Source organism: Schistosoma mansoni, chromosome 6, assembly GCF_000237925.1.
Source record: "Schistosoma mansoni strain Puerto Rico chromosome 6, complete genome".
Lineage (NCBI taxonomy): Eukaryota > Metazoa > Platyhelminthes > Trematoda > Strigeidida > Schistosomatidae > Schistosoma > Schistosoma mansoni.
In genome coordinates this window covers 4,546,801-4,574,579 of record NC_031500.1, presented here as the reverse complement: position 1 = coordinate 4,574,579, position 27,779 = coordinate 4,546,801, and the positions used below count along the sequence as shown (strand labels likewise).

General features: G+C 33.8%; 1 protein-coding gene across 1 annotated transcript in view; it reads right to left on the bottom strand.

Annotated features, from left to right (window-relative positions):
- Positions 1–15,598: 15,598 nt before the first annotated feature.
- Positions 15,599–27,779, bottom strand: part of Smp_176750 (serine/threonine kinase) — a gene marked incomplete at both ends in the record, with an annotated part of 32,143 nt that continues 19,962 nt past the window's right edge. The window contains 3 exons of the mRNA XM_018798015.1: positions 15,599–15,950; positions 17,306–17,481; positions 21,139–21,212. Coding sequence (XP_018652999.1) covers positions 15,599–15,950; positions 17,306–17,481; positions 21,139–21,212 — 602 coding nt within the window. The remainder of the gene's footprint in view (positions 15,951–17,305; positions 17,482–21,138; positions 21,213–27,779) is intronic.

Genomic DNA, 27,779 nt, shown 5'->3' with positions numbered 1-27,779 from the left:
TCTACCTTATATAGACTAATGAATTTATCTATTAAAATTGCTACAATCTCTCTTGAAACCCCATTCTCATCAACAACAAAAAAGTGATTAATAACAATGATAAACATTGATAATTCAACATATCAAATAGGATTTAATTTAATCCAATCAAACTAATACATCACAACATTTCAATGAAGTGTCCTAAAGTTTTATACTGTCATTTTCATCTTTTTTTTATCTTTCTTTTTATGTTGTTTACAAATAATGCTGATAAATGTTAACTACAATAGATAAATTCAATAAGTCTCGTAAATGAATTACTGATAGATTAGTTAAACATATATATATTTCTGCTTAGAATTATCAGTTATAAAACATTCATAACAAGTTAAACAATCATTGTAAAACAGGAATTCCTAATTAACTATCTAATCTTAGTTTATGGATACTTATCTCAACATAGTGCACGCAGTGTCGATCCACCTGGACTAGTGGCCACATTGCAACTTGATCGATAGCATTCTATCAGCGCTAAGAAGGACTTGACACGCATAACATCGATCAGCACCCAGGGATGAATCAATTGTGATTACATCTCAGTCCTACAGGAGATCAGTCGCGGCCCGAGTAGCTCAGTGGTAACGTCTCTGACTGTGAAGTGGAGTGACACGGGATCAAATCCGTCAGGGAGCACCGGTTCCCTCAAGATTACAGGTACACCTTGCTGACGAGTACCAAGTAGCAGGAAACCCGGGTCAAGGGTTTCCTGTTGACCACCTTCAACCACCATCTTATCTTAACATAGTGCATGCAGTGTCGAGCCACCTAGACTGGTGGCCGCATTGCAACTTGATCGATAGCATTCTATCAGCATTAAGAATGACTTGAGATGCATGACATTGATCACCACCCAGTGATCAATCAATTGTACTTTGTAGTGTTCATCCAAAGCTCAACATTTACTTGAAGACATTTCAGAGAACACTTAATCTTCAGACCGTTAAACTAGTGTTATGTGGTTTACATTCCTAACTTCAGTCGATTCGCGATATTGTGCGATTATTAACAACTGCCATTTGTAATATTGTCTCCTACCCGATATAGGTGAACTCAGGTGGTCACTGCTTTTTATTAGAATTCCAAGAAATGTCTCTTGATCTTAGTTATTAGTGAACATCGGTCACTTTTTATTGTAGTGAGGTTGTATAGACTATGAAATATTCCGGTTTTTTTGTGACTAAAAGTGAAATGTACACTAAGTCAGAGGATCTATTATTGATTATTTATCTAAAGTTGTCGTTCATCGTGAACAAAAATAAACTTGAATGAGTCATTATCAAGTCAGAAATACTAAATGACAATTTACCTACTGATTTAAACGTCTGTAACAATGTCGATGTATATCGTGAACACACACACATACAAAAGATTTTGATATATTTGAATAAACTACCTAGCTGAGATCCAGGGGTATACAGCTCCAACTTCAGTTATTTTGATTGGTTGAAGAAATAGATCATTTGCGTAAATTTAACTGGTTGAGAGTTTAATCATATCACGACTAAGACTGACATTACTGATAACATTGAAATGTAAGAGAATTGGTGGTTTTAAGTTAAAGTGTTTTCACTATGGTTTTTGCTGTCAAACTGAAATATTCCAGTGGCATTGCATTCACTGAGCTAAACGATTAAATCATTAGGTTCCCATTCTTATATCGACAGAAGCAAGCTATTAGTCACTTGTGAAGAAATTCTTATAAGTCACATTCCTTTAAATTATATGCTGAACATTTTGTCTCGAAAGACAATAAATGCTTCAGAAAGAAACCATTGAGATAAAAACCAAACTCAGCAATACCACAATCCATCTACAAACTATAGACTTTTACATTCATCTTTCAACAGACAAATGAAAATAGAGTCAACCAGTTAATAATATTATTGAACACTAACGACAAATATTAAAGATAAAACCTAACTCCATAACCATTATTTTTTAATATTTGTGAAGTCAACATATTTAACTATATTGTCTGTTGTGAGATAGTAACTGACTGAAGACAATGGTGGATGGTTGCTCAATTTAGTGGGTTCGTTGAAGTTAGACTTAAACACTGTTGGATGCCAGCTCAGTGGTTCCAGAGGTTAAGCACTCACGTGTGAGACTGATAAGTCCTGGGTTCGAATCCCGCGAGGCGGGATCGTGGATGCGCACTGTCATTGAGGAGTCCCACAATAGGACGGAACGGCCGTTCAGTGCTTCCAGGTTTTCCATGGTGTTCTAGCTTCAATTGACTCATGATTTCAATTATGCGAATCAGAATTCTTAGTTGAGAGAGACTTAAACGTCTAAAGTTCAGTTATATATAGCATTTTAGTTGCACAGATTTGAAAATTCTTTACCTACAATGGATCAGTTGCCCAGTGTTTTTTAGTTCCTTCAATAATTCTTCGACAGTTATCACTTCATGACACGAATATTATTTTTTAAAATTTGTATTTAAAATTGAATTTAAACATTTTAATTCAAAACTTACAATATTTTAAATGGTTAGGGATTAATATTAAATGTATGTTGTTTCAATAGTCAAGTAAAAAAATAATTATCGGTATAGGATTGTAAAGATAGTTGAATTTCATTGAAATCATGAGTCAAAATAAGTTCAACCCTGTGAATTTCCCAACTACTATGATTAACAGTGCCCGATGAATTTTTTGTTGCTATTGAAACAATAGAGAATCCCACTACTAAGTATTGTAACAGGCATTCATATTTAACGTGAATATATCTATTAAATGCAGATGTGAAGACGCGGATCGGCAAAGCAAGAGCAGCATGTTTACAACTGAAGAACATCTGGAACTCAAAACAATTGTCAACTAACACCAAGATCAGAATTTTCAATACAAATGTCAAGACAGTTCTACTGTATGGGGCAGAAACCTGGAGAACAACGAAGGCCACCATGCAGAAGATAAAGGTGTTTATCAACAGTTGCCTACGCAAAATACTTTGGATCCGTTGGCTAGACACTATCAGCAACAACCCACTGTGGAGAGAACAAACCAGATTTCAGTGGAGAAAGAAATCAGGAAGAAGTGCTGGAAGTGGACAGGATACATATTGAAGAAATCACCCAACTATGTCACAAGGAAAGCCCTCATATGGAATCCTGAAGGCCAAAGGAAAAGGGGAAAACCCAAAAACACATTACGCCGAGAAATGGAGGTAGACATGAGAAGAATGAACAAAAGTTGGATAGAACTAGAAAGGAAGGATTAGGACGGAGTGGGTTGGAGAATGCTGGTCGGTGAGACTACAGTTTATGGATGGTCTTTGAGCGACAATAAAGTCACCTTGAGAGTGTTCACCTAATAACTAGTACCAAATAAGAGTTATAAACCAGTGTGAGGAACTAAAATTATGATATACAGTTGATAGTTAAGGTTAAGAATTAGATTTAGGGTTTTCTTGGCAAACTGACATCAGTTATAATGCCTAAACTCTATTTAATCGAATTGATGAGTGGATTTCACGCCAAAACTTGAGACTTGTTATCTTATAGCTGATTGGTTCATCTATAAATTATACTCTCGCCGTATCAATTTTCTTACAGTATTTATCAGTTCGAATAGATTTATTATCTTATAATGAATATTCAGTAATACTGTATACATTTTACAAATGACTACAATATTTATCCTGTTTTATTCAATGAACCCTTAAATTGAAATCTCATTATACATGCATACATACGTAAATACATAACAAGGTGACTATTCAACTCTTTCATTGATTATTCTAAGACATACATTTGATATTTTAATGAGTCACTCATTATATTATTGATTTATAGATAATCTGTTTATACAATATATTTTCATAGTTGAAATCATGAGTCAATTGAAACTAGACCACCACGGAAAACCTGGAAGCACTGGACGACTGTTTCGTCCTATTATGGGACTCCTCAATGGCAGTGCGCATCTACGATCCCGCCTCACGAGATTCGAACCCAGGACCTACCAGTCTCTCACCAGAGCCCTTAACCGATAGACCACTGAGCCGGCATCCAGACGTGTTAATGTCTAGCTTCAACCAATCCACGATTTTGCGCAACCGATCACCAATTGTCTTCAGTGAGCTGATATCTCTACAACAGACCTGGTAGAACTCCACCGGTCACTGCTTCCCACTAGAAATCAAGGAAATATCTATTGAAGTCAGTCACTAGTGAGCATATGATTATAGATCAGAAGGGGTTTTGTGGCGAATTTAGTATTTTCATAGTTGAAATAATGAGTCAATTGAAGCTAGAACACCATGGAAAACCTGGGAGCACTGAACGGCCGTTCCGTCCTATTGTGGGACTCCTCAATGGCAGTGCGCATCCACGATCCCGCCTCGCGGGATTCAAACCCAGGACTTACCGGTCTTGCTCCAGAGCATTTAACCGACAGACCACTGAGCCGGCATCCAACGGTGTTAATGTTAATATTTTATTAAGTAGTTACTTATATTGTTACTATATTTATTATGTTTCCAGGAGTTTCTAGAAGGTCAAAGTTATTCGATAACCTTTAAATAAACTCAATTTTCTCTGTATAAACTAAATTTTAACTTAAATTTTTACTCATATTTCGCACTTTTTCTACATTATTCTACTTGAAGTGTAGAAGTAGTATGGGGTTGTAGGAAGCAGTTGGAAAACCAGGAGCAAGCATCCAAGCAGCAAACTTATAAAAAATATAACCACAGGATTATTTAAAATTTGTTATGTTAATTGATGAATTTTAGATTATCGGATAATACCATTCATGGATCTCACTTGAATAAATTATTAACTGGCAATTCTTGGAATATATAAAGAATTTCGTTCATAAAGATTCTTTATACGAAATTACTAACGTTCAGATATTATGATAACTAGTATAATGTTCAAAGTTAACCTCCAATTAATCGTATCTTTGATCATATTCTGTTATGCTTGATGTTAATTACGGTTCCTCCTTACTCGGTAAACGGAACGAAGGTCAATGACACAGTAACACAATAGGCTATTCTAATCCGTTGTCTCAGGCTTCGCTAACTAGAGTGAGAAGTCCAAGACGAAGTAGGGGATAATATACTCCTTAAGCACAAGCAATCGCAATAAGAAGAAATTAAATGTATATATACAGCATAAAATTGTCCTTCGGAAGCATTACTATATCACACACTAAAACGATACAACGGACCAATAGTGTTTAAGATATTTCCAAGTGCGAAATACGACTCGAAGGTGAAAGAAGCGCTTTTGGCGCGAAAACAAAGAAATTCAAATTTTCAAAAATAAGTTATTCACCAAATAAGTTCTGGGGTTTTAACATCCCCAACATATTCTTAGTTTGATAACATTATTATTTCGAGTGAAACTGATACACCTGAAATGTGAACGTTTGTTAGTGACTTTTTAGCTGTTTACAGATTCGTGAAAATCTCTACAAAAAGCAATTGTATTTACGGGACTATGTGTAACCTTGAGATTTCAAATGTTTCTGGAAAACATACTAAGAATGGTAATGAAATCCATAATCGTCCAATTTGCACAATGAAAACATAATCCAAGAATCAGCAGTTTTTCAAGAACATTTATTGATTGAAGTATTGCAGGTTTCTAAAGACTTGTACAAGGCATTCTTTAGGATTTCCAACAGAAATAAACACCAGATCAAATGACTCCTAGGATCAACTATATGATTTTCTATAATAATATTAAATCAGATATCAAATGATAAATCGTGATATATTGTTGATAGATTAATGATAGTACTAATGTGGTGTGGTCTACTTATATCCATATAAGTAGTATATGGCGATGGTCAGACATAAAATGTATTTTGGCAGAAGACCGATAAGAAAAGAACTGAAATGAAGCGCAATTGGTAGGAAAATGCATGAACAATGGAATTAGAGAAGATGAACTGATATTTACAGAAGAAACAGTGAAGATTGAGACAATTGGTTGTAAATTTGCAAATTAACTGTTCATTGTATGGTTATCAGAATTTAGTGATATAGTCTGTAATTTGTGCTTAAATACATTCGACTGTCCCCACTCGTGTTCTGTTCACTACATTTGGTGTCGCTACCAACCAGGAGGAGGAAGGGTGCAAACAGAATACAAATAGTCCTAACATAATTCTAAATTCACAAATGACTGATAAGATTAGAATAGCAGAATGGATGAAGAGTCAGTTGAATTCGAATGTTATAAAATCTGACAAAATGACGAGTTAATGATGAAGTCACATATATATGTAAACATACGAAACTATATTTAGTCGATTGTTGATAGAATGGTATACTTTTAACATGCCTAACTTCATAGATCACGTTACTTCCAACTACAACTTCAACAAATCCATCATAATCCACGTTGTTATTTGGCATAATGTTATAATTAATTGCTTATCTAGTTTACTCTAACATCCAATAGATGTAGGCTTTTCAATTAAAACTACAATTTAATGAATGCTGTAGTTTCTAAGTAGTTACTTAAAGCATACATTGAGGGTTGATCGAAAGTATTTAGACGTACAGTTGGAACATGAGTCCTGAAACACGAATCCATGGTTGCTGATTCCTGAACATATCTTAAAATTGTTCACAAATACTTGTGGATTTCATGTAGTACCATCTTCGTTCATAGCTGCAATAAACTAGTTGAGTTCTAGTCATTATCCGAAGTGTGTTGTGGACCGAGTTAAAAAGTTATTAGGATTGTACTGTGTACACCTCCTGTGGATTCTTTGGTATAATATATCCTGTTTTGTGAATCGCGTAGTAGAGTCAAATTACGTTAAAACAATTTTAGTGAAACAAAACCGAGACTTAAAATAGCCTTGACTTTTAACAATTTTATTAACGAATATGGTCAATATTCTGTTTTACGACCGACAGTTAAGGATGTGAATAATAACGATACACACTACTAAAGAGTCGTGTATAAGGAAGAAACAGACGTCCAGTTATATCTGCTTCTTAGTAGTTCCAACTTATCAACAAATCAGAAAATTCATGGACAAATATAGGACCAAGGGTCAGGCCAGAGGGAGAGACAATCAAAGTGAAAGTGCGGACAATGATAGGTCGAAGATCAACAATAACCAATCAAGGTTGACAGGACAAACAGTTTTATATATATAAATAAATAATATATTTGTAATATCCCAATGAGTAGAAAAATTAGATTTCCTGATGTTTCGTGACTTAGTGTAAGGCACTTCTTCGGAGAATATATATATGGAGCATGATACTTCAATCTGAAGTTTGTGCTGAGGATGTTACTCGAAAGAACAATAAAAGCTCGATGACTAAACCATCCAACTTAGAAGATAAAACTCCTTCAAAATCTACATGCGACACGACAAATGATCTATTTATTTTACATTCTCTCATGTTATCCTCAAATAATGCCAAGGCTGTCGTAATTAATGTAGATAATTCAATCATTTGCTATCATACCTATAATATGTTTTTATGATTAAAAAAATAGTTGATATCAGTTTAACCAATTAACGAAACCGGCTTAGTCGCGTATACATATAGATAGAATAGGAATTGACTATTTAATTGAAAGGGACATAATAATAATAATTTCTGATTGGATTTAGAAGTACAGTTATGGGTAGATAAAGTTACGAAATATGATGGCCAATGTAATGAAGTTCTCACCAAGATCAAATAAACAGCATGATAATAGGCGAAAGACAATGCTTGAATACTAATAAAATGAAAAGTTTGTTGCATGAAGAGAGTTTATCCTAACTAATATGTATAAATATATATAATTACTACTAGAACTAGGGTCCTAAATCTTATCCTCTTCAATAACCTTTCCATTCACAAATAAAGTTTGACCCGTCACCGTTCATATTTTTTAAAATACCACTAGGAAACCTCAGGCATCATATATTTCAGTTAGTTCATCTTTCCAAGTATGATTGTTTCTTTAATGTTCTAATGGCAAATTCATGTAACTATTTTAGATTTTGAAAACAAACAGAAATAGTGGGGCATTGATAAATATGGTGAGTAAGAAGGATGATCTAGTGTAATGGTCTAATTATTAATCAGAAATTCGTGGACAATCGCTAATGAATGTTCAACTATATAGTCATCATACATCAACTATCTATCAATTAACCTTTAGATAAAGACCTAGAAACAGTGACTAAGCAAATAAGTGTTTATATACATTGGTAATGATCGGTCGAGTTATCTATTATATATGCGTATCTATATACATATATAAAACTTGAATTTTGAATAGTATTATTTTGCAATCTCAATCCGTGTATATATTTGACAGACTAAGGTGAATAAGTACACGAAAGTTTGTGGAATTCATTTTGCTTAAATAGGAATTGCTTGGAAGGTCTAGCATTAGGAAGTGCAAATAACAAACAGACAAGATATAAATGAAAATTATTCACATCATTTAGGTTTATGTATAAATGGCATAGTTTTTATTGACATTAAGATGTATGAAACTCAATATTTCAAATTTGTCCGTGTACATATCTATGTCTATGTATTACGAGCGTAAAAAATTTGGAAACTAGCGGTGTTCTTTCCCGAAAACAACGAGTTTTATATAATTTGGTTCAGTAAAATGTCAATTCCCAACGGAAAAACACTTCAAACATTATCATGCTACTTTCATGATGTGTAAGTAGTTTGAATAATTTAGTTTCATTCACAGATGGGTGAATATTTATGTTGAGAAACTGAGAGATGGCATTTTAAATGTCTTAATAAAAAGTTGTACAAATGAAGGATGAGCCAGTTATTCAACAGAGAACTTGTATGAGAATCATACTAAATTACCGATATAACTGAAGTGAGAAATAAAGGGAGAGAACTGGATTCTAACTCATTGAATGAATCCCCATTATGCGAATCCTTAGGTTCGATACTGGTGTAGAATTAAAGATGTTTATTAATGATACTAGTCTCTCATAAAAGCCATGTTCATATTAATATTTTTTCTACAAAACGACATTGATATACCTATTATTGTTTTGCTTAAAGATCAATTTTTTAAAAAGTTTATGAATAATATGAGAATGAGATTACATAAATCGTAATAATAATAGTAATGATAATAATATACATTTTCTAAAATTGACTTAATTTCATGTGAATAATAATAATAGCTATTTAAAACAAATACTGTACAGTACACCATAAAGAATATGATCAATGTTCATGACAAAATTTTGTTAACAATTTCAAATAAGAAATTGAACCATTTTAACCATAAATTAAAAGTACAGTTTGTTCGATTTAATGGATCAGAGATTTTGATTGTGTTGTACATAATATCATCCAGATAATTGTTAAAAGTGTGGTATGAGAATTATTGAAGATATAGTTATTGATCGCTGACTACTCCTGAACTATTGCCGTATATTTTTCTCCTCAAAAACATATTACTTACACCTGTTACCCCCAAATGAGCATAGGCCGCCAACCAGCATTCTCCAACCCATTCTGTCCTGGGCCGTCCTTTCTAGTTCTATCCAACTTTTGTTCATTCTTCTCATGTCTGTATCCATTTCTCGGCATAATGTGTTCTTTGGTCTTCCTCTTCTCCTTTGGCCTTCAGGATTCCATGTGTGGGCTTGCCTTGTGACGCAGTTGGCTGCTTTCCTCAATGTGTGTCCTATACACTTCTAGCGCTTCTTCCTGATTTCTTTGTTCGCTGAAATCTGGTTTGTTCTCTCCCACAGTAGGTCGTTGCTTATATAACATATCATGATTTGTCGTATAGTAATTATCGCCTTAAAATTTTTTAAAAAATCCAGTATCTGATCCGATAAGTTATGGCTACATACAGAAACGAATGTATATAAATAATCAGTCGCACAATATAAATTTGAGATTTTCTGGCCGAAAATGTCAATATATTTTGTTGAGATCCCTCGGATACTTTATAAAGAAGTCTTCAGAGACTGGAAAAAGGTTGAAAACCCTTTATCCAATGAGCATCTTATGGAAACTTCTTAGAAAAATTAAGGATTTTAACACACACTGTTTAGATGCTTACTTACTTAGTTACTAAATTTAGTGTTTCTAGAAGCTTCCATAGTATCAAGACAACATTTCAATTAATAAGCACGCTTGTTTTCTGTACATAAATAAACTTTCAAAATAATACTCCTGGTTGTACTTTTCATCTATCTTCCGTGCGGGATTCAATTTAATGGAATTTCAGTGAACTAGGAAGCGGTTAGAAGTCACTGTTAAACGTTGGAGTAATAAGTGTATCGTGCTTAGAGAAACATTTGAATATTAAGAAGTTGGGTATTTTCATTTAATATTATATAGATGGCGAAAGTATAATTTATGGACGAACCAATCAGAAGCATCTGAGGGATTTCAAGGTCATGGCGCCAATTTCAGCACCACATGTTCATGTACGATCGGTTCACAGCAGATTTTAGAAAAGACATGACAACTAAGCGGCTACAATAAGTGGAACTACTAAGAAGTTTCTTTATTTGTAATTGCGGTAGTCATATGACTTGTAGACTTTGTGCAAACCACTGTGATGTTGTCTTTCGATGTGATATATGTTGGAGGAAGACATTTGCTAGAACAGGAACTTTTTTCGCTCGATCCACAATGAGACTAAGGCAAATTATTATAATTGCTGCAAACTGTATAATAAAAGCACCAGTAACATTGGCTGCAATATTCGCAGACATTAGTGAAGCTTCAGCTGTTCAGTGGTATGAGTATTGTAGAGATATATGCATAATGAAAATGACGAGCTTATACAACCGGAATACAAACAAACAATATTGAAGCTATGCGGTCGAGGCTGAAAGAGTTTTTGCGACCTTGTCATGACTTCAGAGACCGACTATTATAGAGCCATATAGATGAATTCCTCTAGCGTATGCATTACGATTTTAGAATATTTGAACCTCTTTCTAACCTTGACAAGTTTTTGAACCATGTAAAAGAAGTGTATCCACTTTAATTCTTTGGTTTTGTATAATATATATTTTTACTCTATACTAGCTGTTTCCTGATTGGCTAATATTTCTTAAGGTCACTCAAGATTCTTTTATAGGTCGTCAATAGATTATAATCTCTACGAATTTCGCCATGTAACTTCCGAATTAATTATACCATAATCACATGTTCTAAATATTTGTTCCTAACGTAGATAGATGAGAGGATGAGGAATATAAAATGATTACATGAATAATACAATTAATCAATAGTGAACACTATCAACATTCAATTCATGTTAATAAATATAATCATGTTACCAAATGATGTTTGTGGGAGTTTTTTCAACAACAACAAAAATTATAATCATACATTGAAAATAATTTTGTAAGAATCTGACAACATTCCATTATCACATCCGATATCATGAATTATTGCCATTATAAACTTTGTTTGTTTTCTATAATCATTACTTGAATGAAAGTACATGGTGCATAATTGACTAACTCATTTAAAGCAAAAACAAGCAAAAAAAATACTAATTTAGTAATAGTCTGTTTAAATGCTCCAATAAATATTGATTGGAAAAAGAGAACTTTACAAAAATAAATAAAAGTTAAAAGCATGAGTTAGTTGAAGCGAGACTACCAAGGAAAACCTGGAAGCATTGGACGGCCATTTCGTCCTATTAGAAGTTAGTTGAAGAATTAGTTATGAGGTAGGATTTTATAAACAAATCTTCAGTTGTTAACATAAATTAGAAGAATGTTAATCGACAGATGATCGTATGAAATGATATGAAGTATGTGTGAGTGATCAAATTTTTAATAGAAGAATAACTTGGAATCAAAACAACGTCACTAGACAGAAAAATAGATTTTCTATGTAAAAAAAAGGGCGTGCTCACATATTAATATTAATGAAAAGATAAAGATAAGTGATAGAGAACGAGAGGAAATCACTTTTGCGGGTCCTTAACTGTTTAGTCACTTAAGATCTCCGTAATATCAGCAATGGATAGACTTATTCTATCCTAATTTACGGAAAACTCAATAAAGGGTATCTACATGTATTGAATTTTAGGTGTCGTGTCCTTTAAGCTGGACGCCTTAGTTATGAAGTTTTCATTTTGTTTTTAGGTAAAACTATCAGCATACACTACAGAATGAAGCGTTATTAGACTTTCCTCAAAATTGACTACACGCTTATTCTGATAATCTGTAATTCGATCAGTATTCATTCAGAATTATATGGCCATTATTTGTATGTTTATTTTAGTTGTCTTTTTTATGATTAAACCAACCAGTTTAGTGCACACAATACCAGAAAACTCATCTTAAATAACAAATATCCTCCACAATATATCATTGAATTTGAATATACATTTGTGTACTAGCATAATGGATCAGTTTTAATTTAATTCCTTTAAATAAAGTATTCATACTATTAACTTGAAATATTTGATAAACTTGTCAAGTAACATGACATAATTAACGACCAGTAAGCTACAAACCTATTTCTATTCTGTTGTGACTGGACACTTTTTTGCAAATCATTTTGGACCTTTATCAAATGACCTTTCTAATTTACAAATAACACAATTTTGAAGTATATATGTCGTAATAGATGCAAATACTCACCATTTTTAACATATGACATTGTCAAATTAATTAATACATGCCTCATTTTGGCCTTTGTAAAATATCATAATTATAGACTTATAACTGTAGAGCCTGATGATGAAGTTATTGAAAACAATTTTTCGCTCAAATATTGTTCATTTTTGAATATTCTATGGGGATCCTTAAACTGCTATTCTGTTTCTATTGGTGATAATTTTAATGAAAATTATTTACGAGTGATCAAAACGATTCTTCAATAATTACGTGGATATGCACTGCTTAGGAGTCCAACAATAGGACGAAACGGCCGTACAGTGCTTCCAGGTTTTCCATGGTGGTCTAGCTTCAATTGACTCATAATCTCAACCATATAAAATTACTAAAATCTCCACAAAACCCTCTTCTGATAATTACACAGATTGTCAAAGAAATTTATGCTAATGTATCTTATGGATGAGGGACAACTACACATACTTATTATGGTCAACGTCAAAGATCATATCTTTAAATTTAATAAATCCGATTTTCGAAATAAATAAATAAAAACTTTGTCTCATCAAGGTTTTTCTTAACAAAATGATTTTTTTTCTTCAAATATACAACCTTTAAAAACTGAAAACTTACCATTAATCAGAGATAGCAAAAGAAAAAAAAGATGAAAAACACACGAAATCCCCAATACTACCATCATTAAACAAATCAATCAACCAGAATAGACTTCGAACACAATAAAAGAATAAAATGCAAAATAATGACCAAAGGATAATCTTTTCAATCTCTCTCTCTCTATATATACGATGGTTATTTTCTGTAAAATCTACTCGTAGGTCATCATAAACAAGAAGTAGTGAAAATGAGACAAAAGCCATAAGCACCAAAACATACACACAAATACATTGTTAGAGTAAAATACAAATAATACATAATGGACAGAAGCAATAAATGTGTAAATCAGCTACAAACATAAAATCAATTAAATTAGGCTTACAAGCAACAACAGAAAAATTATACACACCACATAAAGAACAGTAAAGTGAAGATAGTAACTAATCAACATTGAACATTGAACAACTATTATATTTGTTTAAAATAATCAAAGAAAAAAAAGGTTAATTATAGTACCATTACCAGGAAAATTAAAAGAAATCAACTTTCATAAGATTCTATGTATGTAATAAATATAAATATATGAATCGTATTGTTAAGTAAATTTACACATCTATCTATATATACATATTGAAATTTGAAAATATTAAAGAAGAAGAAATCAAACAGGACAGGTTAAAAGCCAAAGATAAAAGAAGAGAGTATACGAATTGTGCAGTATGTAATCCATGTGCGAGTCATAGAGAACGAGAGGGGATGAAACCATATATATAATAGTAAGTGCATCATGTATATGAGTTGTTTAAATAAGGGATGAGATAAAAGAGTTAATCCCATTGATATCAAAAAACGAATACAAACATACTACTTAAATATAAGAAGAATTTGAGATCTGATTGAATTCACTGGTTAAATGTTTATTAATCCATTCTAAAGTATAATCTACACTAAACATTAAAAATTGGATGCTTTTGTTTTAAAAAGAGAAAGAAATCATATGATTGAATTAAATCAAAAATGTATGATTATATTCTATAAGCAGATTGATTCATGTATACATTACAAAGGAGTAGAATATGCGTGTGTTTTCCCATTGTCATCAAAGAAGAAAAAAAAAATACAAAGTAAACATCATCTGAAGAAGTAGAATGGTTCGAATCGTATGAAATCATTTCAAAGAATGATTGAATTGCATATTGGTTATTCTGTAGGGGTCAAAAGATAAATAATAAAAAAGATAAACAACTTAATACGTTTGTTTTAACGAAAAACTTCATTCGAATACGATTTTTCACAATTAGATTCGAAACCATTATGATTTGTGACCTTCATAAAATCTATATTAGTGTTCGAAGAATGTTAGTATACATCATAATACAGAAGATGTATGATATTGAATGACAGGGTACATAAAATTAGTTGCAAAACGGTCATAATACAATCCATAATGTTGAACAGACAAATTTTGATAAGTTAAATACATATTTAACTTTTATGGACGAACCAATCAGGTATAAGATAACAAGTATCGGATTTTTGAGCGACCTTCACTCATCCATTTGGCTAAATGGATTTTCGGAATTATAGCTGATATCAGTTCGCGATTAAAACCCTAAATATAATTCCTAACCTTAACCATCATCTGTAAATCATAATTCTAATTCCCCACACTGGTTTGTAACATTCATTTGGTCTTAGATATTAGTTGGACACTCTCAAGATCACCCTAGCATCACTCAAATGTCGTCCATAAGTTACAGTCTCACCAGAAAACCTAATCAACTGCGTATATGCCTCGTTTAAATTATGAACAGTGAGTGTACTCCAGATAAGCGTTAGTGGATCCTAACTATGAATTGTACCTAATTACTAACTAGTTTGTTACGTGATTATATATTTTATTTTAATCAAGTCTGTAAATAGATTTCAAAATAATGTTTGGAATTTTCCCAAAATACAATAATTACCACTACAAGTGGAATGAAACACTCCTTTTTCTTAGTTTCTGTATATTGCACACGATAGATAAAACTATTTGATTTGACCACATGACACTACTTACAAATTTAAAAAGTAGCGTGTGACTCACTAAATAAAATTAATCAAGTTAACCAAAATTTAAGCAAAACGAATATATCTTCCTTGATTAGAATTAAAACGACATATAATATCAACAACAACATAAGGTCCAGTAAACTACAGAGATATGCACCATATTTGCTCAAATATACGTACCAATTAAGAGGAAACCAAAGGGTTCAAAACAAGGCTTCCAGCCGATTACCACAAACTACCTGACATTATTCACTTAAAAATAAACAGAAATGATCTTGAAGATGTAAATAAGAAGTATCATTACAATAACTTACTGTGATCTGTTAATGTTTATAATCATTATTACTGCCACTACTACCGCGAATAGCGTCAAAAGCAGCACCGAAAAGAATATCATCATCATAAACATTAGTAGCAGTGGTATCAACATTATCGACAGTTTTCGTGATACTTTTATTATTATTTATCATGGTTTGATTACACTGAATATGTTGTAAAGGTGTAGACGAAGACATTGTTGATGATAAGTGTTGCTGTTGTTGTGATGATGATGAAATAAAATTGTCGGGATTTCCACTAGATGATAAATGTTGAACACCAAGAGTGGTAGTTATAGTAGTCGGTTGATCAATTACATTTAAACGTGGCGATATTAACACTTCATTTTGTTTTGAACTGAAGGGAGAGCATGAAATGTGTAAAACAAAACTAAAGAATAGTTTTTCAAGGAAATCATAAATTTATATCATTGATATATACAAAAATAAATCCGTATTTACCAACCCGGTTAAAGCGCCGGACATTCACTTTCCATCCTCTCAATTTCGTAAACAACACCCCCGCCACGCGAAGGCAGTGAGTAGGGCTTCCCTGGAAGAGGCTATGTACGCGTGGTCATGCGAGAGCATTTCGAGAAGGAGGGTGGCCCCTCCCCACGCTCAGCCGTACCAGGGCATTTGGGGACAAAAAATGAAATAGGTGAAATTTTGAGAATTATCATACATATTTTTATCGTGTATTAAAAGGGCATTTTTACATTATCCTAATTGTAAGCTTTTATTGAGATCAATACCCGTCGATATATCATTTTATTGTCTATAAATTACCGCTTAGTAATCATGTATTTACTACTCAGTTTTCTACTACAAATGACCCAGTTATGTACAGACTGTTATTTCCCATTTTTGTTGATTTGTATTTTTGTAATTGATACCTATTGTCATGTGAGTTGTCAAAATATTCAGAGTAAATCGATTGGCTTTTCTTGTATTCTCATCAAAGTGAGCTAGTGTCAGAGAGAAGTTACTTTTGTTTACTTGCGTGAAGCTATATAAGCGTCAGCATACTTAGTGAGTGGAATAGTTAAATGAAAGTCATTAGTATTGTTGATGTAAGGAGACTTAATAAATTAGCGATCCTGTTAAGCGGACATATGGAAGTAAAAATATATCGGTAAGATAGTCTAAAATCTAGATTTAATATAGAACACCTTGATGATAACTGGTAAAGACATTCTGAAATGTCAATTATACGAAGTCGAATCGACTTACAGAATCTGTCTAATTGAAACCGTAACAGTGAGCTTTACGGAATTGAGTCTCACAGAGATTTCGTTAGATAAATATTATAGTGAACAGGGTCTGAATTATGGTAGTCAATTAGAACGACAGTGGGGTCCAAGTGTGGAAACTGAAATAAAGAGGGCTCTTTCTATTGTTATTATTATTCTTTCAGTCATACTGTGGAGTCAGCTGTGGCTCGAATAACTCAGTGATAAGGTTCTAGACTATGAAACTGAGTGATACAGGTTCATATCTGTCAGGGAACATCAATTCCCACAAAGTTGCGTATACATGCTTTTCTTGTTGACAGTTGCCAACTAGTAGGAAACTTAAAGTAAAAGAGATTTTCCTGCCAACTATCTCCAAACATCTCATATCAATGCCCTAACCACATAACTAGATATAAAAAAAACTAATGGCATATAAATGAGCAGAATCACTCAATCAACGTGAAAATATCATACATACCTTGAAATAATACTGCCTACACTAGTGTATTCAATAGTTGAGTAACTATTTGCCATTGAATCAAATGATTGAGATACTTGTGACAAAGATGCTAAACTTTGTATATGACGTAAAGTTGGAGTGAAAATTTTCAAAAATGAAGATGTATCACTTGGACAACGTTTATGTCCCAATAACTAAAAAGCAACAAATTAAACAAAGGACTATCACATAAAAAAACGAATGATATTGATTTAACACATAGAGGTAAAAATTTAATTGAATGAAATATATTGATATACTATTGAACTGTACAAACTAAAGTATATGGATAAATTTCATATCTGACATTCTAATAGTCGAAAGTATGCCAGTGTCGGAAGAAAGCTGAGGCCCGGTCAATCCAGGATGTGGCATCAGTTCATGAAGTCAATTATTGTTGGATTAGAAAGTGTTGGTAAGTAAAATTTATCAGGTTTGGGTCCATGTAATTATCGTAACTGATGATTAACAACATTGGGTGACATGACTCAGAATCAGTTAAAATAACTCAGCTTAATTATTTTTTGTGCTTCCTACAGATCTTATGTGTTAAATTATCTCCTACTTTTTTATTCAGCGAGTTTATCCTTTCATCATGGATACTGTTGTCTATGTTGGATGACTTCTACAACTATTGATATTGTTACTACTTCTATTACTCTAATATTTGTTTTGATGATTTTATTACATCATGCTAACGTGGTATGAAAACATGAATCAATAGATATATACTCCAGGTTTTATACTATATGTGACTGACTATTTATTTATTTATTTGAACACATAAATATTGGTACAAAGGGGCACTAGATATATATGCGCCACACAAATCTCATTTGATTTGTGTGAGGGCTGTGATACTACCCGGATGCTCAGACCGAAGCAGGTGGTTTTCTTAGCGGGCCACACCCGGGGCGTTCGACCTAAAGGTCTAATCCACAAGGCGATTGAGTAACTTTAGGAGATGAAGTCCCATGGTAGCCGGTGACCATTTATTTATTTAATCACATATATATTGGTACAAAGGGCACCGGATACATATGCGCCACACAAAATAATGAGAATGGGAGGAGAGGAAGATGTGTATATATAAAAGAAGGAAAAAAAGAGAAGAGTAATGATGGGGACCAACGATTCATTCATACACCGTTTGTTCCCTCAAGATCCTGGAGCCCATGTGCACCATTGATTTGGAATCAGGGTTTTGCAACTCTCCTAGGTGAACCCTCTATGTCCATGTTGAGAATGTTCGATCCTCAGAACTCACCAGGTAAATACCTTATTTCTGTAATTTTATTTTGAAATTCTTTGTTTTCGCTCCAAAAGCGCTCTTTTCACCTCCATATCGTATTTCCCACTTGGGAAAATATTAACCGCTAGTGACCCGTTGTGTCTTTTAGTATGCTATTTTGTAACGCTTCCGAAGAACAGTTTTATGTTGTACATATACGTTTAATTTGTGCCTGTTAAATCGCTTGTGCTTCCGGCTGCTTGAGGAATATATTAGTTCCCCAGTCGTACTTTGACTTCTCTCTCTAGTTAGCGGGGGCTGAGATGCATCAGAATAGCTAGCTTATTGGTCTTTGGTCACAAATCTTTGCTCCGTTCACAGACTAGGTGAACTCGTAATAGCTTCAACCATAGCAGTTCACCAACCCGGTCAAAGCGTCGGACATTCGCTTTTCGTCCTCTCAACTTCGTAAACAACACGCTCGCCACGAGAAGGCAAGGAGTAGGACATACCTGGAAGGGGCTGTATACGTGTGGACATCTGAGGGCATTTCGAGAGAGAGAGCTGACTCTCCCCACCGTCGGCCGTACCAGGGCAGTTATACAAAAAGAGGGTGTAACCAATGTGATACTATTAGACTAAGTTGACTAAATGGGGTTATAAGCTATAGTGATATACATGTCACGATCAATTTTAATTGACCTCATAATTTTAAAGATAACTGTATAGAAGGCTAAAAATGTAAATTGTACAAGGTTGTATTGTAAAAATCATTTAGTTAATTACTGATTCATAAATTAGTTCTATTCCTATTATCGTGGATTATATGCTGATGATAGGATTGGATGAAAAACAAAACAAAACAGAGATAGTCAATACATGAGATGACATTGTAATATGAAAGATAATAATATAAGACTAATCTTTATCACGACTTTTCAGTTAAAATCAAAGGAATCGACACAACTCAGTTGTTTAAAACGTTATTAAATGTTTTAGAATAAGAGCCAATAGTGATACTGTAGTAATTCTCTATTACACTATTCATAATAATGAGCTAACCGCAATAGACATGACAAGCTCAGGAAACATTAAGAAGCATTTTATCCATTCAGCGTTTGATTAGAAGTTTTGTTAGAAACATCGCGAAAATGAAAAGCCACATGCACAGATTCTGATTGGTTGATTGCTACACTGCTACTATGTTTAATAGTATTCTAGAATTTTAGGAAAGCCCAAGGACTTTTAAAATACTATAAAAACCCTGTATTTTCTGTACATAAATGAACCTTTGGAGTAAAGTGCTGCCCATATATTTTGTGCCTTTTCTCTCGTGTTCAAGTCACTGTGTAGTTCTAGCTTAGGGGGTTACGAGACTAGCTTAGGATCCGAGGGGAACTACTAAAAGTTAGGGGACATTGGATAACGGTTAATTCCTAGTATAATCTCTTCAGTAGTGCGCGCCCCCAAATGCTCTGGTACGGCCGAGAGTGGGGAGAGTCCACTCTTCCTCGAAAAATGCTCTCATATGGCTACACGTATATAGCCTCTATCAGAGAAGTCCTACTCACTGCCTTCTCGTGGCATTACTGTTGTTTACGAAATTAAGAGGACGAAAAGTGAATGTCCGGTGCTTTAACAGGGTTGGTGGACATGTAGAGTTCACCTAGGGGAGTTGTAAAACCCTGATTCCAAACCAATGGTGCACATGGACTCCAGTATCCTGAGGTAAAAAATGGCGTATAAATCAATCGTTGGTCACCGGCTACCATGGGACTTCATCTAATCACGATGCTCCACTGCCTTGTGGATCAGATCTTTATGTCAAAGGCTCGGGGTGTGGCCCCCTAAGAAAACCACCTGCTTCGGTTTGGGTACCTGGGCAGTATCACAACCCTCACACAAATCTCATTCGATTTGTGTGGCGCATATATATCTAGTGCCCCTTTGTACCAATATTTATGTGTTTAAATAAATAAATAAAATCCGTAGTGCGCACCTACAACCTTACCATGAATTGAACCTAGGACATCCAGGCATCAGAATCGTAGTGAACGCTTAACCATAAGAATCACTAAACCAGCATTCCATAGTATACATTTCCAAATTTAAACATTTTTTGATATGACACGATAAATCATCAAATACCACTAGTGACACCTGTTTGACTTCCGATATACTTTTTTCCTAAAGGAAAGTAATTAATTTATAACTAATCAGAGAGTTAATATTTCTGACTGAAATTCGATCAGGCTTGGTTGGCAGATGTGGATCCAGTGCAGATTGTCTGAATATAGTTATTATGATACATGTTAAAGTATAACAGATGGAATGAAGAAAGCAATACAATCCAGGATGCATGTTCCGTCCTATTTGAGACTTGTCAGCTGGATGTACCTGAATTCCAGAGTTGATATTCACTCTGCAACCCGGCAGTGGTACAACTGTCTACAGAACAGTATACATAGGGGTTTCAACAAAAATCCAATTAAACTCTATATAAAAAGATGTGAATAGTATGTAACGTTAAAAGAAGTATTCACACTATACAGTATACTTCATTTAGATGCATACAACTTACATTTGTTGATGGTTGTTGATTAAAAGAATCTTGAAATGCCAAACTAACATTTTGATTGGATACAGTTAGTATATCTGACTTGGAAAAGTCAGCAAAGTTTGTCGTAACGGGATTATTATTATTATTATTACTATTATTATTATTAGTCATTGATGGTGGTACAATCGGTGGTGTAATTATTGGATTTACAGTGTTACCCATAATTACACGATTACTAGCAGAGCAATTAGGCCGTGGTCTTTCTCTTGGTGCTACTGATGTATTCGTAATAAATTGATCTGTCGACTGATGGATAGATTGTCTCTGATCAGGTGAACAAGATTTATTTCGAATATTGACGGAAGGAGAAATAGGCCTGACATCAGTGAATGAATGGAAAGGTTAAGTAATTAAATGAAAAAATATATGATAGTACTATTTAATAAAATGATAGAATTTCAATTCGAAAATAATTTTACAGTGATAGTAAACAAAATTTATGGTGGAACTCTTCAGTTGCATGTTGCTGAATCCCAGTGCTGATACTCAAAACAAAACTCCAACCCAGTCTCCTTCACCTTCGAACTTAGTAACTCAGCGGATAACGCGATGAGTGTGAGAAGGGAAAGTTACGAGCTTCGAATATTATTCTGACCATCAACATTGAGAAGCAAGTACGTCTAACTGACGAATTCTAAATAAAACGACACATAAGTCCTACATTTTTTTGCCAACCACTGTTCAACTCTACTAAAAACTTGCAAATTAATAGGAATATTGACCCGATTCGCCCGGAATGTGGCTAATCAGTTGTAGTCATTGAAATCAACAACAGGAAGATACAAACCCTTACAAATAACACATATACTCATTAATATAAATCTAGGGCAAACGACAATAAAGTCAAATAAATGAATTTTGCCTCCTTTCATAGTGATTCTTGTTATACACATTAGTAACCAACTTCGGACTTTCAAGAACGACACGGAATTGAAAATTGCAGCAGAATTTCCGATCAAAAGACAATGCAGATTGTGTACTGTCAAGAGGATAAACTTTTAGTGATTTAGCTTTCATACTTAGTCAAAAGTTGATCGAAATATACATATAAAACCCTCTTTTTAGTTAGCCAACGCTATTGAACGATTTCAGAATATGTAGCAAGCCTCATGGTAACTTTGTGTAAACACAAAGTGTTACATTTGGACATTTTGTGTCTACTTAGATTGTGCTTATGGAGAATTAATTCAGTAGGTTAATACATTCACTTCTCAAGCTCTAAGTTACAGGATCCCATCACCTTCGGCGACTCGGGCGGGCGACCAGACCGTCTTGTAGTGGTTTTGTTTTGTTTATTACTTTTATTTATTTGAACACATAAATATTGGTACAAAGAGGCACCAGATACATATGCGCCACACAAATCTCATTTGATTTGTGTGAGGGCTGTGATACTGCCCGGGTGTTTATTAATCACCCTGATAACCGTTATTCTATTAATCCTAACGGTGTTTGAATTCATAAGGCAATAAGAAGTGGCGACTACAGTTTATTAGTGGATAGCTCAGACAACAAAGTTATAAACACATCGAAGGAATTGAAGCAGAGGGACTAATATATGTGTGTTAGCAAATACAGAGGTGAATTTATATTCAAATCGAACCAAGGCGAAGGCTATTAATAGGACTCGAGCACATATGTATATGGGAAAAAGAATAAATCATGGAGCAATATTTAAGCGACTAACATTTAAGCTAGAGAGCGATATGTGCGTAGGCTGTCACATGTGATCAAGTGTACACGTTTATACAGACGTGACATTGATCATAATAATACAAAGAAATAGACAAATTGTTACTGTTCGAATAACAGTCTGTTAAATAAGTTAATTGAAGGGCTTAACAAAGCAAAATTAATTGCAGGAGAGTTGCTATAGTCTGTTATCAGGCCTTACAGGTTATGAAAGCGTCAATCAAAACTGAGTGCATAAACCTGTACTCGGTACATAGGTTCTACTATAAACGTCTTTATTCACATTCAAATCAAGGTGAGTGAATTGTATTCATTCAGTAGTATGAAACAGAGAACACAATACGTAATCGATTGACTGTTCGATCAGCAATAATGATAAGATGCCTGTGTGAAATTGGGTTACGTACTATTTAAAAACGAGGCAATAAGACTTTTCAATTGCCTCCTGATTTATAATTTTCTTGCTCAACCTTTTGACTACAATGATGTGGATCGTTAAATCACAAGAAATATAAATATATATACTCTCGATTCAATAAATAATCTGGAGTTATTAGGATATTTTCCTTAGAGGTCAGATGGATTTGCCTGCATCTCATTATGCTGATGTTCACCTTGGCACTCGATCCTTAAAACCCAACGCTTTATCCATTCAGTAATTGAATCTCACAAACCGCTGACTTGTTCAACTGATATAAACTTCATTGAAACCACAAACCAATCTAACTATCGAAAACCTGGGAGCAATGGAAGGCTACTTCCTTCCAAAATTGGTTCTTGATTTCAACGAGATTTAAAAGTCTCTACAACCTTATAAAAAAAGTCATTAATCTAAGAAAGCAACCATTCTTTCAGAACATACCTATTTTCTGATTTTAACTCCGATGTATGAGAATTGACAGGTAATTTGAGTTGAGATTCTCGTGGAGGCACAGTTAGATCTTTCCAAAGGGGAACTGGAAGATTCTATTTGTTTATGTGTGTGTTTATTTTTCATTGAAAAAAAAAGAAGAGAAAGGTAATCATCACAACAACAACAAATGATAACTAGGAGCAAGTCGATAATCATATTAATTATAAAGAATATTATTTAATTAAGGTAAGACTGTAGTGCCGTGCTTCATTAATAATTCACTTCGATAACCGTTACTATACCAATCTTAACGGTGTATAAAATCAGAAGGCAAAAGGAAGCGGCAACTACATCTTTATTGATGAATGATGAAGACCAGAAAGCCGTGAGTACATGAGCAAGTGTAAGCGAGCGAAGCAGAGATGACGCATAGTGGAGATGGCTGGGAAGCCAACTCGAGAGCGAAGCGAAAACAATGCGTATTGGAGATGGCTGGGAAGCCAATTCGAGAGCGAAACGAAAATCATGCGTATCGGAGATGGCTGGGAAGCCAACTCGTTATGAGCAAGCATTACTCAATATTTATAATCAGACAAAAAATAATGACAGACATATGATGAATAGGATACGAAGGGTACACATATACGCTCATATAAAAGTATAGTCAAGGTCAATAAGCGAATAATTAACAAGACCAAAATATGACTGATAATGGACAGGCGAATTAGTTTGGTCAGAAGCTAGAATAAAGTATATGGGCTTAACATATAAACTGATACTACAAGACAAATTAGAAGGGGTTTTGTGGAGATTTCAGTATTTTCATAGTTGAAATCATGAGTCAATTGAAGCTAGACCATCATGGAAAACCTGGGAGCACTGGACGGTCGTTTCGTCCTATTATTGGACTCTTCAGCAGTGCGCATCCACGATCCCACACTCGCGAGATTCGAACCCAGGACCTACCAGTCTCGCGCCAGAGCCCTTAACCGACAGACCACTGAGCCGGTCGGCATCCAACGGTGTTAATGTCTAACTTCAACCAATTCAAGAATTTTGAGCAACCGTCCACCAATTGTCTTCAGTGAGTTTTTATCTCCCAACAGACGTGGTTGAACTCCACTGATCACTGCTTCTCACTAGAACTCCAGGACACATATCTTGAAGTCAGTCACTAATGAGCATATGATTATAATCAGAAGGGGTTTTGTGGAAATTTCAATATTTTCACAGTTGAAATCATGAGTCCCATAATAAGAGGAAACGGCCGTCCAGTGCTTCCAGGTTTTTCATGGTGGTCTAGCTTCATTTGACTCATGATTTCAACTATAAGACAAATTAAATAAACTCAATAGATTTAATCTTTTCACTTTTTAATGTTTATCATGTTGTAACAACCTTTTTACACTTGACTGATTAAAATAATTAAAAATACAATGCAAATAACCTTGACATTACAGATCGGTACAATTAGGAAAGTTCAATTTGATTAGATAGAGCTGATAATCGATACAACTGAATAATACTCTACATCTTAAACAAACAATAGTTGACGAACAATAGAATTAGAATATTTTTTTGAGGAAACCATTTTGTAATTGGGTGGATTGACTTAAGTACAGTAAAAGGAGCGATGTGCAAGAGGACACTGATTAAAGAGTGGATCTAAACGATGTAGGATGTCAGTTTTTTTGTCGGACTAATCAAGTATTGATGATCAGTTATAATAATAAAATAATTGGTAATATTGATTTCAGTAAGTACGTAAAAAAACAGATCTGCAAGAACCTGAGATACATGATTTGGGGGATTGGTAAAACAATGAAATTGGAGATAGGTGAAATACCTACCCAATGACTCATATACAATTCAACTGTTAATTTTAATTTTAAAGTGTCTAAATTACTTAAGTGACAAAGTGTGATATCGCATTTTCATGTGAATAGCAAATGAAAGATATGTAAGTAAAAGCTTAAAATCTATAGACGGTTAGTAGCTCACTGGTGTAAGCACTCAAACTATGGATTATTAAATGATGGGTGTGGATCTCATTCCATCAACTTTGATAAAAACAGCACACAAATATATGTTTCAACGGTGAGTAAAAGAGTTTTCTAGGTCGATTACAGAATTGTATATCCGTTTGTTGACCAAAATATTCCAATTGGAATTGAAAACGAGTAGAAGACTGGTCACTTTTAAGACTAGACTTACGAAGATGATGCTTAAATGACTAGATAAACCTTAATAAATAGAGGACAGTTCAAATTTATGTCTTATCAGTTAAAATGTGATTAGGTTAGCTGATGAAGATATAACTTTACAAAAAAGTTACAAATACAGTGAATAGCAAAATAAATGCATACAAGAGAATAAGAGATTATTACAGATTAAATCAAACAACAACATACACCTAAATTCTGAGCAGGATTATTTCGACCAGCAAGCGCAAAGACTAATGCACAAACTTGATAAATATCTGGACGTTTGAATGCATCCACACAAAGAATATAACCTGTGAGAATAAGATTACAAAAAAAAAAGGATAAATCCTGTCAGTGATACAGTTGAAAATAATGATAAACGTTTTAAATTCAGTAATCAGCTTGACACATATTTGCACACTGATTCACTTTACCATACCATATCAGGACAACGAGATGGGATTCCAAAACAAATATCAGTGTAGTAGAAGTACTAGGAGTATCAATAGTAGTGAAAAACATGAGGCATATACAATATCGTTCAGAAAGAAAGAATAAACTCACGGAACAGAAAAATGAGATAATTTTGAAGCTCAATATGTGAATAGATCTGAGACACAAACAGATTCTGGTTCACATCACGCAACGTCTCCAACAATTGGCTACGAAGGCACAAGAACTCCAACTAGGGAGTTTGTACAGACCAACACTGCTTAATCCAACAGTAAATAACTTCACGGACTCATATCACACCTTCAATTGGTCATCCCCTTTTTTTATCTAACCTACTCCTGCACACTTTTTGTAAACGAGTATTTTAATGTAGAAGAAAGATAACTAAATATACAGATATGTGGTCTGTAGAAACTTATGTCCCATTTAAGATGGCCTACTTATCACTATGTCTAGAAATAAGAATTGTCTATATCCTTGTGACCAGCTTTATAATGAATAATGTTGAAGTCTTACCGCAAGAGTTGTGGTCTGTGTAGACTAAAGCTAATGGTGAGAGTGGGAATAAGAATTAACCAAATTCGGAAATATGAATAGTTATATTCTGACTTCATCATAGTATTGTGGTTAACAAAGGACCTGAAGAATCCTAAATCACGTACTAAAACAGTTAGCTGTCCAGTGTTTTATGGTCTTCAGTTAAAATAGAGTCTTTTAATATTGGTCTTTCTGGATATACTTTTCTGTGATAGAATAACCAATCATTTTAACGAATATATTAATGAGATAAGTTATAATCTAATTGATTTCAGATAGATATCTATATAGATAATAGATAAAGTTGACAAACAAATCTACCTACAAATAGACACATTAAAAAAGAAGCTCAAAACGATTCAATTTATATTCAACAATTAGAAAATAATTCTTTGTAACTAGTTTGTATGCAAACTAATGAAAAGTTGTTTCTTCGACCTTGTTTAAGAAAAAACATCAAAACAACTATCTGTATTGATTTCTTGATTATTTTACAAGTATGAATAACTTATATTCATACGGATACAAGGCTGAAAAACCGTTCTCCAAAGTAATTATATGTTATTATGATATAGTGTGGTATAATGTACTGCGAAGTTACAGAATCAGATAGTCAACTATAAATAAGTGCAATGGCCCAATATCTCATACTACATTAGCACATCGAAATGCGACTACACGTCGACAACGAGGATGTAGAACTTGGAAGTGATATCTAATGATATTCGCTCTTAATGCTGAATATTGTCCACATTTCATAAAATAGATACTTGCATGAATATGAACACATTGTACGTTCATCAACTGACTGTTAAATTGTTGAATTGACTTGAAACCATCTAATTGGTATCGGTTATCTACTC